Source organism: Centrocercus urophasianus, unplaced genomic scaffold, assembly GCF_019232065.1.
Source record: "Centrocercus urophasianus isolate 14NV4802_14NV808 unplaced genomic scaffold, USGS_Curo_1.0 seq_5, whole genome shotgun sequence".
In the NCBI taxonomy this organism is placed as follows: Eukaryota; Metazoa; Chordata; class Aves; order Galliformes; family Phasianidae; genus Centrocercus; species Centrocercus urophasianus.
In genome coordinates this window covers 4,685,504-4,703,304 of record NW_024885088.1, presented here as the reverse complement: position 1 = coordinate 4,703,304, position 17,801 = coordinate 4,685,504, and the positions used below count along the sequence as shown (strand labels likewise).

Below are 17,801 nucleotides of genomic sequence, written 5' to 3'. Positions count from 1 at the left end.
TTTCTGAATGACTGATGCTGTGGCACAAAGTTGATTAGATTATGCATGAAGGAGCCTTCATGGCTAAGGGAGATTCTGCGTGCTAAGAGGAGCTAATCACACCGCTTAGGTGAGCCCTGCATTAGAGCAATTCCTTTCAGTCACTAAAGCGATGCTGCCAGGAGAGCTGAAACACACTGAAAAGCCTGCCTTCTTCCTGTCGACAATCATTACTATCATGTAGCAGCATGTGGGCCAGTAATTGCAATGAGTTTCATCAAAAATTACAGTAAATTAATTAAAGTCATTAACTATATTCTAGCTTGATTAGCGATACAGATTTTAATCAGTCACGCAGATGAGGGTGGCACGTTATTTTCTACTTCTCATTCTCAACTTCTCATCTCTTGAAACTGATGAGTCACTGAAGCTCTGAGCACAGAACCTTTTATCATACTTATACAAACAGCTCATCTTGATCACAGTTTCACTTGAAATATTCTGAAGAAATTCTGATTGAAAATGGCCAGAATTCATCCTCTGTAATCACTAAAAAACTCTCAAACTTCTCTTATGCTGCTGAAGTTAATAACTGAGATAATCTACAGAAATGCTCACTTAACTTACATTTTTTAGACATCTAAGAAAATTACACGAGTGGATGGGGACTTACTTTTTTCCTCTTTTTTCTATTTTACTCTTTCATGAAGCCTCTGAAAGCTCAGAGCAAGAAGGGTGTTCCTGCTAAAAGAGCCCCACCATTTGTGCAACTAAAATAAGATAAAAATGGCAATGAATTTTTTTGTGAATGTGTTAAAAATACAACCAGGCTATGGTGCTACTGAAACCAAAAATAAATCTGGTTCAGTATTTGCCAGCTATTGCTTAGGTTGCCTCTTTTCCCTGGGATTACGTAAAGTAAAAGGAACTTAAAGAGTGAGAATACCTGAAGCAGTAACACAACTATACTTAACCTGTGATCCACAAAATAATGCTAGCTGTAAGGGAAGATTTACAGAGAAGCACAATAATAGCAAAAGAGCTTGTTAAGCAATTAGGGTAGTGACGAATAATCCAATTCCCATTACAAGACCTGATCTTCCAGTGATTGCATGGGCAATCCCTGCCTTATTTCCTTTGTCCCTTTCTCCCATTTAGATTACTTCAAACATGGTCTGGGAAGCTTAGATAAGATTTTAGATAACAAAATTAGTGATAAATTAAGGAATTTGCTAGTGTTTCCTTATCTTTTTTGAAGTCAGTTCTCATGACCATTAGCCATAACTGGAGTTACACACTGTTCTGTATGCTATGAAAGGAAATGAATTCTTAATGCTCTGAGATGTATTTATCCTCACAGTGCTTACAGTACTGTTATTTTAGTGTGACAGATGAGGCAGAAAAGCTCATCTGGCTACTGAAAGCCCCACTGGAGGATGTATTTGACAAGGACAAGAATCTGACCCTGCCCTTCTCCCCCGAACTAATATCGCGGTTTTCAGGGATCACCCATTCTTTATAACCAGCAGGCACTAAATCCTAGGACTGTGGAGGTACATAGATGTCTATAGATTCTGGCTCCAGCTATCCCAAGTTCATCCTGCTCCACACACAACATAGGTGAATACCAGTTTTTCCAATTGGGTTTCGTGGAAACCACATGGCAGCACAGTGAGTGGATCTGCACATATAAACCTCATGCTAGGGCAAAGTTCTTGGAGGCTGACAGAGGAGGCTCCTGCCTTACTGGAGGCTGTGTGAGGATCTTGCCTCACTGCACCAAGATGCACATTTTGCATTACGTAGCAGATGGAGGATATAAAAGAGTCAGGGAAGAAGCACAACCTATTCTTAACTGTTATGCTGCAGGCATTGCTGATTACATTTAAAATGTCCAGGAATACAATAGGTAATTAGCCATCATGAGCTTCCTGCAGCACATCATGACTAAGTGAGCTAAATAAATTATTAAGTATATAAAGATGGAAATGCCAATTAAAGGTAGGGAGCTGTTATCTCACTAGCGGCGGTGAGAGTGCTGGAGGGAAACATCGCCTTCACCACCTGTAGCAAAAAAACAAGCTAATAGCAGGTGGGAGATCATTTGGAAAAGAGCTGTGGGCTGGTCTGAGTTTTGGAAAGTCTGTTAAACTGTAAGAACTTTAAAAAGCTGAAGGCTAAAAAGAGCACTGGAAGTTAATTTGATTCCAGTCTGTAAATTCTTGCGAGGAGATTTCAGATAACGATGGATTGTAGCAAAAATGAAAACATCTAATACCTGATTGATCAATTTATTCAAATTTAGAGTGTTGAGAAAGAGAAGAATTAACCTCAGTCAGCTTAGCCATCTGAAACTCGAGCATATACCCCAAGCCAGTTATTTAGACATCCTCCCTGACACACTGAGAGAAAAATTTCCAGAGGGCTGTTCATCTCCCTTAGGATGGACTGAATCACTTGGGTGATTCTCACTCTTATTTCTTTTTTGGTCAGTATATTGGAAGATGAGCTTATTCACGTCACTAGCATTGATCCAGCTGGAGTTTGGCAGGGGTGTTCAGCTCACTTAAGTGTACATTTCTGCAAGGAAATATCTTGATTTGCACCAAAATACCCCTTTAGGTATGATTTTATAACAAGGCAAGATGACTTGTGAAGTATAAGCAAGAGTCTCTGTCTTGGTTGCATCATCTGAAACTGCACAGGAGGCCAAACAGAGGAGCATAAGCAGAACAGCTGGAGAACATGTGAGGCTGGGCTCCCAAAAGACACATACCATCATCAGTATTTCTAGCACTGCATTCACATCAGACTTACAGAGAAGAGGAACCAACAGCTGCAAATCAGAATCACACAATGCTTTTTCCAATTGTTTCATCCTCTATGTCTGGGAACACAGGGGACAAACAACATGTCCTTCTTCCTCCCCAGCTCTTCAATAAACTCCTGATTATGCAGCTGCTGCACACTAGCTGCTGATGCCAATAGGACTCTGTGGTGGCTGTGTAAGCAAACCAAAGCATGGAAATCTTTGAGCAAATTCTGGTCTTAGTATCACCTGCTAATTCCTTGCCACTACTGTTCTGTGGGCACAGAAAGCCCATGGTGGTAGGAGAGATGAAGAAGTGAAGGTTATTTTTGTATGTTGTCAGCTTCCCATTTTTTATTTAGAAGTACTCTAAGATTATAGTGGACGCAAGAACATTGACACAGCACAGCAGGATTCTCCATTACACTGAGTGCATGTGATACCTATTGTTGAATTATTCATTCTAAATTATTACTTCCTTTCTGCCTCTCGTCCAATATTAAAGTGCACACCTGAAAAGCACAGGGCAGCTGCAAAAAGCATGAATATGTCATGAAAATATCAGCATGCAGTGGATCCACAATACAAACATGCACAAACGCAAACAAGTGAACAAATAATGACAAATAACACAGAACAGAGAGCAACATCCAGTTGGCCATCATAACTGCTCAAAACAGAAATTTCCATGCTTTATAAATGATTGTTCAAACCAATCCATAGCAAGTGGGATACCTCAGCCAGATGGCACCAGGCAAGCACAGCTTTTCTTCTTCTGCACTCAAGAACTGGTGTCATGTGCTGTCACAGATACATGCACAAAGCTCCTATTGCAACCAAAGCAAGCTTCATGCCCCAGCAACCCAATACAGCCATGAGATAATTTAAAGGCAATAAGCCAGTCACAGTCCCATCACTGGAATCAAAGCTTTTTGCTCTGTAGAGCTGAATGATGCAGCTCAGGTAGCCACAAAAGAGAAACTTCCTGCCCTCTGCTGAATTGGATTCTTCTGTCCACACCAACTCACCTCCACTTCTCCAGGTCTCACTGTGTGTGTAAAGCAGGGAGGGAGAAGGAAGGGATATCCTGCAGAAAACTTTTCTACAGGCAGCGCTGCTTCCATTGGTGCTCTTGCAGGTGCAGCTCTTCTGCTCTTAACTACAAATAATGTTAAGAATTGCATATTGCTTTAGTAGTTATGTGCAAAACAAACATATACTGGACCTACAACAGGAAACCAAACACCATAACCAGATTACACCATGGCAGCTTTGCTCTTCTTCTTTTTAATTGTTGCCGCAATCATCCTGTTAACATTAAAAATGTTCTGTGTTCCTATTTGGAGTGTATTCAGACATTTATTTTAGCAGAAACAGGTTTGAATTTCATACTGCTGGAAAAGCCATGCAAATTCTGTTGAAAAAAAAAAAAAAAAAATCCTGCAGAAAAAGAGCAATTACAAGAAACACAATGCTGTGATGTCTCCTCCTACACTGAAATCTATCTCTTATCACAGAAATTGCTACCTTTTTTTCTTGAGCTCTATAATGGGAGACTAGTCTTCCTAGTTTTGAAAAGCAAAAGTAGAAAATAAGACCCTTTGGTAAAAGAAACAACTATTTCAAAAGGTACTTTTTCTTTTCTTTTTTTTTTTTTTCCATATGTCACCAATAAGCATTTAATTTCTAGAAATGAATGGATTTCCTGTATGCTGCCAAGATAAATTTTAAAAAGTGGATTTAACGAAGAGCAAATGTAAAACCCTGAGTTTTGGGGATCAGAATTCCAGTGCTGCATTGGAATTCTCCTTCTTCACTGACCATTCTGCAGCTGGAGCAAGTTCAGGCTCAGACAGGGCTAAGGGACACAGCACGTGCACATTGCTCCAGCCCTCTTGGAGGCGAAATGAGAGCTCTAGAAGTTCTTCAACATACAGGAGAGAAAAAAGGATGGAAACAAGAGCAAGAGAGGAGCATAACTGAGGAAGCCAAACAAGGGCTGAGGTGAAGTGGGAACTGAGAAGTGCATCCAGCATGCAGAGGGACCCGGGACCTGCTGCTGGGTGATACCGGATTTGGCCACCTCCTTCTACAAGCAACCATGCAGCCCTCAATCCCTGCATACCCACCCTGCTAGCAAGGAATGAAGAGCTTGGACTGTTCCACTGCGCTAGGAGCCATTGTGGATGATCCAGCTGAGATTCAAGCAGTACATTTATCTCTGCTTTGCAAACCAACCTTGCTGCCTTCTTTCTGGTGGAATCTAGAAAAAAAATCTGCTTCGAATGTAATTATTCTGCAAATTCGATGTCTTTTGGTTTTACTGACCTTTACAGAACTTGAAAGAAGTCAGAACCTTACAGCTCTACAGATAGCACAAGCACACTCAAATCTAAACCGCTTCAGAAGATTCCAATGCTCTGTTTCCAGGAATATAGGAGTTTAATCTGCTGTTGGCCTTCAGGATGTGCCAGGCAGCAATTCTAATAAGTGGCGTCTGGCTGATGCCAAGATGGTAGAGATCACAAGGGCAAAAAGAGATAGGATGCCAGGAGCGGGCTAGTCACCAGATGAAGATTAGCCCACTTTTATTTAGTCCAGTCAGTCCTTCTTGAATTTTATGAAGAAACAGGACTAGTTTCTATACTGTGTGTCCACTTACATAAAGAATCTGTCAGGGTATTTACAGAACTTGTCAGCCTGGTGAATATAAATTATGAATACTAGGCAAAATGTTAATGCAATATGCAGGTGTACATACAAATATATGTGTGCGTACTCATACTCCTATGTGTCTACCTACAATACTTATGTATGACCTCATTTTTCATTCACTTGGTATCTTTTCTGGGCAGTTCAATTAATGTCAACTCCTAAACCATATGCATCATCCTATAAATTTTATGGAACTGTTAAATTCAAATTGTCAGCCAGCATGAAAGGAGCCTTTTTCTCATATCGTGTACTTCAATTTTACATAGAAGGGCATGCTCTTGTAAAGCCTCTTGTACTTCTCATTGTGTTCTCTTGGATTTTAGAGTTACATCTGACACTGCTGTGTTAGAGCTCTGCAAATGCAAAGAACACTTGAATATCTTATGTATGTCACAGCCCCTTTGTGGAAACAGATCTTGAAAGCCCGTAACATCAGCTTTTGGGAAACTGGGATGAGCTGAAATTGGGGACATTCAAATCATTCAGACCGTTTAACACTGACATAAAAATATTCAAAGGTTCTCAGACTTTTTTAAAGGGTTTCAAAGAGCATTTACTGTTTTAATTTAAAAAAAAAAAAAAAAAAAGTAGAATGTGAAGGCCTGCCCCAAAGAGTGCCCATCCACTGCCCACTTACAGGGGCATGAAGCACCTGCAGTGTCACTGTGCCTGGGGTAGGGCCTCAGGGATGCATTCATCATGCCTTTGAGCCACTGGGACTTCACAAGAGAGGGGAGAAACGTTTGGCACTGCACATGTACATACAGTGTAAGAAAACACGTGAGAATGACCCCAGGCTCGAATAGAACAAGAAATCTGTTAATTACATACTCCTACTGAGTTTGTCATCAGAACTCCTTGAAGTCTTGACAAAAATCAGAAGTAGTTCAAACTGCACATAATAAAACCAGTTTTTCTTGTGAACTATGCAAATTAATTGGCCTTCAAGTACATCAGTTATTTAATGGCTGCCACACATCAGCCTGCAGGAAATCTGGGCAACAATCAGACAGAGGAATTGCATCTTCAGCTGATCCAGCTTATCAGACACTGATGGTGAATAGAGGATTTCAGAAGGCAAATCAGGCAGTCCAGATGCTGCCATTGTACTTACAGGTGGTGATCCACACATCTAAGGTGCTTTGGCAGTCCCAGGATATCTGGAGTATACATATATTTTTAATAGCTTTAATAGAAGGAAGAAAAAAATTCAAGTCATTAAAGAATCAATGTACTTCAGTGAGGGAAAACACATAGAGTTTTCAGTGATCATCTTTCAATTTATGCTTCAAACCTTCATCTGTCTCTCTATTCAATGCTCATAAATCAGAAGTTTGAACACTTCATATTTCCTTCAAAAATACTCAATGTCTCCCCAACTGAGAGGTCCAGGAGAGTTGTGTTGGGGAGTATCTGCCAGAAACTATCAGATGAAACACGTGACTACTAATTGAAAAATACATATTTCAGAAGCACAGAATTACTTCAGAAATCATCATTCACAGTTCAGGAACCATTATTCACAGTAAGTAATACATATTTATGTTAGCACTCTATTGATTTCAATACACTATGCTTGGTGAGAATTTTAAAATATAGCCTTTAGTAAAATACAGAAAAAATTGTATCGTGTTCATCTTCATTCCTTTCCCACCCAGCCCCACTGATGGGACAGAAGATGTGTTTAATTTGTGCAATCATAAATATTACTAAAACCCGTTTTCTCTGTTAGCTTAATTAATAGCAGACCTGGGATCCAAGCACATCCCAAGCTCTGCTTACCAAAAAGCTCTGAACTTTTGTGCGTAGTCCTTTGCATTGTAAGTATTCTCAAGCACTGAGGCTTGAGTACTCTCGAGTACTGTGTCCAGTTTTGGGCCCCTCACTGCAAGAAAGACATTGAGGCCCTGGAGCGGGTTCAAAGAAGGGCAACAAAGCTGGTGAGGGGCCTGGAGCACAGGGCTTATGAGGAGCTGCTGAAGGAGCTGGGAATGTTCAGCCTGGAGAAGAGGAGGCTCAGGGAAGACCTTACTGCTCTCTACAACTACCTGAAGGGAAGTTATAGTGAGTTGGAGTCGGCCTCTTCTCTCGCGTAACTGGTGATAGGACTAGAGGGAATGGCTTTGAGCTGCACCAGGGGAGATTTAGGCTGGACATTAGGAAATACTACTTTTCTGAAAGAGTGGTCAGGCACTGGAATGGGCTGCCCAGGGAGGCGGTGGAGTCACCGACCCTGGAGATGTTCAAGGAATGTTTGGATTTTGTGTTGAGGGACATGGTTTAGTGAGAACTATTGGTGATGGGTGGATGGTTGGACTGGGTGATCTTGGAGATCTTTTCCAACCTTGGTGTCTCTGTGATTCTGTGATTCTGTTAGCAGTAATTGCTACTGTTGAATGTACTGCTGCAATGCTCCAGTATTGAAGACAGCTAACACAGAATTCACTTTTACGATTTGCTTCAGTAGGACTGCAGTGAAACCACCCCAGAAAAAGTTTTCTCGCCTGGTGTTGAAGTCCTGGGCACATGCCAGCACCCTTCTGAGCACATTGCAGAAGACTTATCAGTAGGCCTCAGCCTTCCAGAACACAACAGATAAATGCAATCTCTTCCAATCCACAGCTGATCCCCATTGCAAATCATAGAATCACAGAATGGTCTAGGTTGAAAAGGACCGTAAAGATCATCTAGTTTCAACTCCCCTGCTATGTACAGGGTGCCAACCACTAGACCAGACTGCCTAGAGCCATATCCAGGGCTCCATGTTAATGTCTACAGGGATGGAGCATTAACAATCTCTCTGGCAACCTGTTCCACTGTGTCACCACTCTTTGAGTAAAAATACCTGCCTTTTGCTGATGCTCTTGAATCAAGATGGTGGCTCATGAGCTATGAGGACAAAAGAGCAGGTTATGTCCTCGAGAAGGGCAAGGCAGAGAAATCCCAGTAAGGTCTCTCTTAAACCAGCAGGGAACTGTTCAATTTGCTAAGCACTCTGGTGCTACACCCCAGAACTGTGATTCACATTTCTCCATCTATGCTTAGTCCAGAGCATGTAGTAACCTTTCTAATCACCACTCACATGTGCATTGGGTTAATCATGGGCCACCAGCTTAATGCAGTTGGTGTATGCCTCAAAAAGGATACCCTCCAAAACACTCCAGCAGAATTCAGCATACCCTCAGTCCCATGCCCCCCTGGGCTTGTGGGCCTGTCAGTAAGTCCCATGGTGTTTCTTAACAGCTCATGGACAGCAATTTCTCAGGCATTTGTGACTGCTTAGCAAAGGGCCCAATTCTCAATTGGCCTCATTTAGGTGCCCCCACCTGCCAAGAATACACCTACCAGGACAGAAGCTTCTGGTTTTGTCAGCCTCTTTTTCTTAGTCCTGCAGCTGAGGAATAAACTTCACTCTGATCAATCTGACATTTGCTACATATTCATTCCATTTAATCCCTAACACTTCCCGAATTATTGGCTTTCAAACACTTTGAGACATTTCCACCTTTGCAGAATTGTCAGCTAAAGCAGAAAGAACATACGAGTTGAAAAATCAGAGTCTGTTTCTCAAGTCAAAAATTTCCAGTGCCTGGGTTTTGTTTAAACTCTTAAGCAGCAGATGTCTCTGCCCTGAGCCAACTGGTATTTTAGAAACATTAGCAATGGCTACCAGTGACAGCAGTAATTTTGTGTGAAGATTGTAACAAAACCAATTTGCCTCCATTTAAAGGCAGCCCTTTTATCAGACCCCCTGAAGGTTCTATGATGCATGGGAGAATCTGTGCGGCCCCAGAGGCGATGTAAGCCAGCAAGAAATCACAGCCTGGGGCTGAAAACAAGGGCCACACTGATGCTCCTCCATGTCAAGATAGCAACATCCCATGCCACTGCCTGATGTTGAAATGCTCATAGCTCAGAAGAACAATATTTTTGGCCTCTTCAGACTACTGCTCCAACCTGAAGCAAATGTTAGTTGTGTCTGAAGTGTTGCCACCACACTGGAAAAAAGTGATTCACTCAGCTATTTTGGTGCTCTCCCAAAGAAAGAAAAGTTTTCCCAAAGAAAGGAGACAAGCCCTATCTAAAGTCTGAGGCTTTCTGCTTTTCTTTACCCAAACAAGGGGGCCAAATTAAGACTGCAGAGGCAGTCTTAAGTTCTTGCATTTCATACCTTTTAAGATTTAGAATTGGTAACCTGAGCATTCTTTTAGCATACATTTTGGATGTTGTGTTGTTTGCCTTGTATAACGCAATCATTGGACAGTACATTACAGATGCCAAGCCATGAAAACTATTTTCCTTTTTTTTTTTTTTGCATACTCCTTAGGCAGAGGGATTAGATTATGTTCTATTTCTTTCTGCTTTGCAATATATTTAGACAACTGAATGGCTTTTCATTTGGTACTTGTCCTGCAATTCATTTTCCATATCCTTTCCTTTCAAACTTGCGAGGCTTTTTTTCAGACTCTGGTGCATTGTGCATTGTTCTCTCTTGTCCTTCCATTTATGGGAAAGGAGGACATGCCTGGTGCCTATAACAATCAGTGCATCCACACAGGGTTTCCTGCTGCTGAAAGCTGTCTGTTAGTCCAGCATCTGAGCTCCTCCTATGAAAAGCTTTTCCTCCACTTCCCAAACAAGCAGAGCTGAAGGCATTACACCGGAACCTTGAGATCAGGGTGGGTGCGTTTGATCAGCATAATACAATTTCGTACCAGAGAGAGAAGAGGACATTGCAGAGGCTGTTCACTTTGTTATCTCAGCAGAGGGTGTTTGCTTTGTTATCTCGGCTCTGGTGGAGCTGTAGTGATTGATAGTGTTTTTATGTGAACACTAACTTTGCAAGAGGCCTTGGAACCAAGAATGTGGCAACTGTTTACTTCATTTGTCAGAAAATGAAAAAAGTTCCCCCAAAAAGCCTTCTCTCCAGAGGCTCTGCATCACTCCTTTGTTATTAATGGATGTCTTATTTTTTTTTTTTTTTCAGTGGAGCTAAGCCACTTTGCAAAGCCATTGCTGTGAAGAAAGAGGCAATTTCTTAGCTAGCTACTTCCTTGTCTGTCAGTGTGAATGGATGCAGCATGACGGGTCTGTCCCCTGAGCAGCCAGGCAGAGCCATAATAATGGCAGTCTGGGTAACATGTGGATGGTGACCTGTGCTAGTGAGTGACGGCAAGCTGAGCCAGCTCCAAGTGCATCAACTCTAAAATGTAAAAACCCAATAGAAGAGACCACAAGACAAGGTTTTGTTGCCAAAAGCACTCTAGCTAACCATGCATAGAAATTGGCATTTCTTTCCCTTAGGAAAATGCAAGCATTGCCAATGATCCCACTGTTGTCAAACCTCCCAGTTTGACTGGTCCATCATCAGTCCAACCTGCAGTTACTGCCCCCATACACTTCTCATTCTGGGGCATTGGTCAAGCTGAGAGGAAGCAGAACATGGTCATGAATTGGAATTTATTGGGCCTGTGTGCCACTCAACAGCTTACAAGCAGAGAGTTGCACCTTTAGCAGCGACATTTAGCCTGGCGTCTGTGCTGACTGGGCTCAGTTCCACCAGCCACAGCCAGAGCTGAGGGAACAGAGAGCGGGTGCCTCCTTCTTGGTGCAAGAGGCTGGCTTCATGGCAGCCTACAGTTTCCTCACACGGGGAGCAGAGGGGCAGCACTGATCTCTTCTTTCTGGGGATAGTGACAGGATCCGAGGGAATGGCATGGAGCTGCATCAGGGGAGAGTCAGGTTGGGGGTTAAGAAAAGGGTAGTCAGGCCCTGGAATAGGCTCCCCAGGGCAGTGTGCATGGACCCAAGCTGCTGGAGTTCTAGAAGCATCTTGGCAGCACTCTCAGCCATAGGGTTTGGACTTTGGGTGGAGCCAGAAATTTGTCTGAGTGGTTTGTGAGGGTCTCTTCTAACTCAGGATATTCTACATCTCTGTGATTCTATGGGTATGATCCAATCTGAGCTATAGCCCATGCAGCACTCCACAAAAGAGTGAAAAGAAGGTACCGAAGGTGTTGTAAAGGTCACAGGTGGCTCCAAGCCACGGCACATGCTCTCACTCTTCTTTTTCCCCTCTTTCGGCTGTTTATTAAATTAGTGATAGCCAAGTGTCAGGAAGTTCTTTTCTAGACAAGCAAACTTACTTTTAAACTTCTGCCTTCAGAGAGGCAGGTCTGCAGATTTGTTAGTGGCCATTTTTGTCAAAAAAGAACAGTGAAAAAACAGAATCCAAAATACTTTTGCTCTATTTCTAATATGAATAAGGTTTTCAAGGATATAGTGAGCATATACTGCCTCATACACCAAACAGATTTGATGGGTAGATAGATAACCTCAAGCACTCTGATTCCCATGGATATTCTGCTGTCTGAACTAGATGTTTCTTTGCATTTTATACGTTAATGAAATGCAACATGTATAATGTAGCGCATGGACTTGGGAATACCCAGTACACAAAGAAATCTGCTGGGAGAAGTTAATAAAGTATTGCTGTTACTAGGATACCTAATTGTGCCTCCAACAGCTTCTACTCATACCCTTAATGCTTTCCTACTCAAGCAAGCAGATGCATCACTTCAGTTCATCGTTACGATTAGCAGTCCCTGTCTATCTCAACACTTTCTTTGTTAGGCAACTTATACATGCTATCACATTTCCTGTATCACATAATTACACACTCAGCACAAGGTGAAGATGGGTGGAGTTACACCATTGTTTTTGTTGCGAGCAAAAAAATAAACACAACAATTCCATAAGGAAAGCATAGCTATAACATACAGTCATTTACATATGCAGAAGTAGAAAAAAACAGCATTTTCTCATCATATGAAAGGAATTGAGGTTGGAGTAATCCGTCTGTTCTTGATCTGATGCGTACCTTGGTAACAAGTGCAAGAGGAAAACTCCAGGATATTTGCTAAAGGTATTTACAATATGGTCACAGGAATACCCTTTTGCTCATGTAAACAGCAAAAGTAAGATTGTGTAAGCAAGTAAAAGGAAGTCCTCTGCACTTTGTACTGTCAGAGTGGACAGCTTGCAGTGGACATGAAGAATTGAGCAGTTGTTACCTTTTAGGTAAATATTTTATCTTTTCATCACACAGGTAGAAGGTGGCTCAGCAATGTGAAACAGTAACCCACATACACATAGAAAAAAAGAGATTTGGAATATAATCTGATTATTGTCTTTACCTCAGATCTGAGTGTCTGTAGTTTTTTCTTTCTCACCCATTTCCTTGCTCTTTTACTACCTTCCCAGATTAAATCCACACCTGAGAATACTACGCTTTTATCTTTACAGAAAGTACTTTGATGCTGAATGCTTACAAAGCGTTGTGGGAACCTGTGTCTTTTGTGTCTTCCAGAAAAGTATATTGATGTGCCTCAGGATGGGAGAGGTAAGATCAGACTCCATGGAGCAGCTTTCAAGGAAACAATTCAATGACAAGAGCTTAAAAAATGGTGGATAGCAGCAGAGAGAGAAAAAGGACCGGATGGAGGTTGACCAAGTCACCTGGAGAGAAACATCTTTCAGACAACCTCTATAGGCAAACAATGTAGGAAGAATTTCCAGAAGACATAGTCCGTAAGCAATATTTTAATTTTAGACCACCAATATTATCTTTGAAAGGAAACATAATGTCTGAGAAAGTGCTCAGTAGGAAGAAAATAAAGTTGCTCTGGCAAATCTGGACAAAGGTGGAAAAAGATCACAAGACAAACCTTTGGTACATAACTTTTCTTTGCCTCCCCATCCATCTATTGCCATTTGAGCCTAATCTAAATGTCGGAATAAGGAATGTGAGTTTTTCCAAAGTTCTCTGGTGATTACTTCGTTGCAATAGAGTAGATGCTGGCCATCCCCACGTTGTCATGCATAACAAGGTATGTGAAGCCTTTAATACCAATCAAACTGCAGGATAGCATCTGATATCAAACACCTGAATACATCTCAGCTTCAGCTTCACATGCTTTTCTGAAGAGGGGAGCTTTTATTAAGAAGCAACAGACACCCCATTCCTCCCCCATACTCCTTGAAGCTGAAAGAATATTAGAAGACAAGCAACAACCTTTGTATTACAAAAGCAATAATACCATTGTCCCTTTGCTTTACAAGGCAATAATCCAATTCCCTCAGCCACTGACTAGTGTCAGAGTTTATCCCTCTCAAATCTAAGAGTTCACTTGTAAGTCAAAAGAGCAATGATGCTGCCACAGAAGGACATGGAGTACTTGGTCACTAAGTTATGATAGCTTAACTTAACTTTCCACAGGATAGGCTTACTTAAGAATCACACAATATCAATTACACAAACAAATTCTGTGAAATGTAATCATTTGTTAAGATCTATGTGTGGAAAATCTGGCAATGACAACTAAGCAGAGTTCATCTAAAAATTGCAACACAGTGTCACGCTAATACCACATTAATTTTTCCTGCCTAATCTTTTGTCCCATGGATACAAGTAATTTTATGATAATGACTTATTTGATTGTACACCCAGCATGAAGAACACTTTGCCAGTGAGTATAAAGAAGCACCTTGTGAATAAATATTTTTTTATTTTTATTTTTTTAGCCTTTTTGATTTGAGAGCATTTTAGTCTTAAGGTGAACTCAAAAGGGATAGATTCCTGAGAGATCTGAACTAATTCATAGCTAATGAAGTGCATGACAGTATGCAACTGAATTCCCCAGGAACAATTACTGCTGGGGGAGCCAGCAGGACTAGAGAGCATAGGAGTGCCTGGTCTCCAAAGAAGATCTGAAGAGGATACTGATATGCTCAAGTCCCTTTTCTTTGCAATCCAACTGGCAAAAATAATATAAAAAAAAAAGCAGAGTACCTCTGTACAGAGGCAGGCAACAACTAACTACCAAGAACTCAAATGCTGCAGATAAGTATGTCAGCCTGCAGGTATTAGGCTCCGTCTTGCTCTAGGTAAGCAGAAGCCTGGCTGCCCTCTCTCTTTGCAGAATGTGTGTTCTTCTTTGCAGCTTCAAATAAAAAGCAGTCAGTACTTTTTAAACCTTGTTTCACTCCAAACACAGCGGACCTTAGTTTTTCACAAGAACATTTCATTAGTGCATGGCAGAAGAATTAAGGAACTTCAGCTGGGAACAAAAAAGAATCTCCTGCAAACAAGCACCATAAGTAGCTTGCAGATATCAGCACAGCCCCTGTGGCTCTATCGTGGGAGCCTGGAGCTTCAGCAGGGGAATAAGCTGAGCTCTGAGAGTTGGCAGATCTCTCCTATTGAGGACACATGCTGATGCTAGCAGGGCCACCTTGCAAGAACAGCAAGGAAGCCAAGTAGCTGGAAACAACACTGTCCATGCCTCTGCAGGCATCGTGTCCTCTCCCACTTCCACATTAGCTCCAAGATTCACGATCCCTTGCAGACAGCCACCAAAGTATCTGTGCCTACAGCAGTCAGTCCCACATTGGTGTTTTGCAGTAGGTGTTTGCTCCTTTGGCCTTCTGTCAGCATCTTCTTTCATTGTGAGGCAATGGGCCACAGAGAGCTTTGTAAAAACTTATGTTCATGGAGGAATTTGTATTAGATACTGATTTGTGTGAATTACTGTATTTTGTAAGGGTTTTTTTCCCTCTGGGAATTGTGCGTTATTAATGAGCAGTTTTATGCTTTACTTCTAGTACATGTATACCTTGTAATTGATGAGCAGTTTTCTTTGTTTTCCTTTGATTCTACATACAAAGCCAGTTTATATAAGGTAGATACTCTCTGGCTGAAGTTCTGATTTTGCCTACCAATTAATTTATGGATAAATCCACATTGTAGCTGATGATGTGCATCAACTGTGTTGCTATAATCACCTGATAGCCTACCTAGTTTTGCAGAATAGACCTTGAATAAGACTAATGCTTGCTGGGCCTTAAACTAAAGGGAAGCAGTGCATACACATTTCCCAACCTTGACTTCTGTCAGCCCTTCTCCCACACTGATTCCCCACACTGACAAGATGTTGCAGAAGAGCACTGCTAGACAAAAGGTAGCCTGAACATGCCAAACTTCTGTATAGCAGAGGTCTGATAGTGCCATGCATTCACCTGACCAAAGTAATCGTGGTGTACCAGATGAACTGCAATGAATCATTCAAGTATTTCTGCAGAAAGAGCCTGGTTCAAACACGATCTCTCTCTAAAAGAAAAGACCTAGGCTAAAATATATTTCTCAGTTTCCATCCTGATATAGTTTGGAAAACAAAGGATATAAAATTAACAAAAAGTGCATAATTTCATTGTACACCCTGTACACCAATGGCAGCTACTTCAGTGGCTGTTAATTACATTTGTGTTCCAGAAGCCTTCTTCCTCATCCAACTCATCTTCTCTCCTACTTTTTACCAAGAACTGAGTGTCCAACTTCTTAATAATTGCTGTGCGTAACATAGAACATAAAAAGATACGTAATACAGCTTGTGCAGGACTTGGTGTTGTAATTAACCATATTTTGTGCCTGGTTATCGATTGTACAAAAAAACAGAAAGTGATTACAACCTGGCCTTTTAATGTATACATCAGCATATTGTAGCAGCTATTTTAGATAACTGTTTTTAATAGTTTTACTATGGTTGTAATTTCTATACGAGGACTGTCCACTTACAGAAGTGTTCAAGTAATGCATCAAAGCAATTTTTGAAGCTAGTTCTATTTAATTACCAGTGGTGATGTATGAAAATTAGGACAACTGAAACAAAACCCAAAACCCAACCAACTCACTGGAAGGAAGCATATTTTCTCATCCTTGAAAATTCTAATTTGAAAATTGCGTAAGACAGACATTTTTTTCTAGTCCTCTTTTTATATAAGTAGTAAATCACTAAGAAGATAATAGATACAGTACAATAGTCCATTTTAATAGTCTACAGTCAAATTTTAGGCTAATTAAGCAAACTAGAAATTCTAGGGTTACAGTGATTTCTCACTATGGATATGCTGACGATAATACTGTTTACATAACACTCGATGTTTGAAATCAATATGTGCCAGTGTCAGTGATTTGCTAATCTAGTTTTTGATCTAAACCTGTCCTGTTTTTTGCAGCATACTTAACTTCATATTATGAATCATGTTGTCTTTCTAAAGTGGTTGCCAAGTAAACCAAAAATGTGTTTTACACTGCTATTGCACTGCTCTTGTCTTTATATACAGTAGTTTTTATAAAGATGTCCTTAGGTTTTAATAAATGAGTGTAATGTAAACTATTCTCTATAATAAAACTTGCTTTAATGTTTCAAGACCATCTGGAATAGCTTTAGAGGTCTGAGTTTCCAACCTCTTTCGGTAGCTTGAGACTTCATGTCTTCCCTCTTCACGTGCAGGGAAATCCCCAGATACCAATACTCTGTAGTTTATATAAGTGGAAATGAAGAAGACTTTGTATTTAGCACAAGCAACAATGCTTGGGCTTGAAGGGAAAAAAATAAAAAAGGCTAAGGCTTTTAGATTGGTGTCACAAGTAGCACTTGCCAACACATGGTCCATTAAGTCTGCATTACATTTCCAGCAGCTACTAATACCAGATACTTTAGAGGAAAGTGTGGGATGTTTAACAAAGACTGCTAGAAATAAACATAATCTTTCCACTACTCAGGACTAGCTGAGAAGCCAAATATGCAACTGAGCAGAAGGAATGTACCACACTGCTTTCCACACATGTGATGGCAGCTTCACCACCCCAGCTGAAGTGGGGTGAATACATTTCAACTTGCTTGTAAAAAAGATGGAATCCACAGCTCACCAAGGCAAGGCTTACATTTTTCTTCTGTTGGACCAAAGGACTCAGAGTTTCCCAGAAAGGCTCAGACCTTCTGAGCACATGGTGCTCTCTCAAGTCCCTTTGTCACACTGCCAATATTCCAGAAAATCTTTAGCATACCTAGCTGAAATTTCAACTTTTGGACTAGTCAGAGGGGGCATTTTTGACTGCCAAGTTGTACCTGTACAAACTCAGAGAGACAAACACAATTACTGTTCTATGTTGGTAGCCTTGCTTATACTTAATTCTTCTCCTCCACTCACCCACTCCTCAAGAAAAAGTCTCTGGCATCTTCAGTAGCACTCAGAGTGAGCTTGGGCCCTAGCACAATGCATGGCAACACAGAGAGGACTTAGAATCATAGAATCATAGAATCACCAAGGTTGGAAAATACCTAAAAGATCACCCAGTCCAACCGTTCACCTATTCCCAATAGCTCCCACTAAACCATGTCCCTCAACACAACATCCAGCCTTTCCTTGAACACCCCCAGGCTCGGTGACTCCACCA

The 17,801-nt window shown here is 41.1% G+C and overlaps 1 protein-coding gene across 1 annotated transcript in view; it reads left to right on the top strand.

The window, feature by feature from the left end:
- Positions 1 to 16,717, top strand: part of SHISAL1 (shisa like 1) — an 83,341-nt gene extending 66,624 nt beyond the window's left edge. The window contains exon 7 of the mRNA XM_042835163.1: positions 12,873 to 16,717. Coding sequence (XP_042691097.1) covers position 12,873 — 1 coding nt within the window. The 3' untranslated portion in view covers positions 12,874 to 16,717. The remainder of the gene's footprint in view (positions 1 to 12,872) is intronic.
- The last annotated feature ends 1,084 nt before the right edge of the window (positions 16,718 to 17,801 follow it).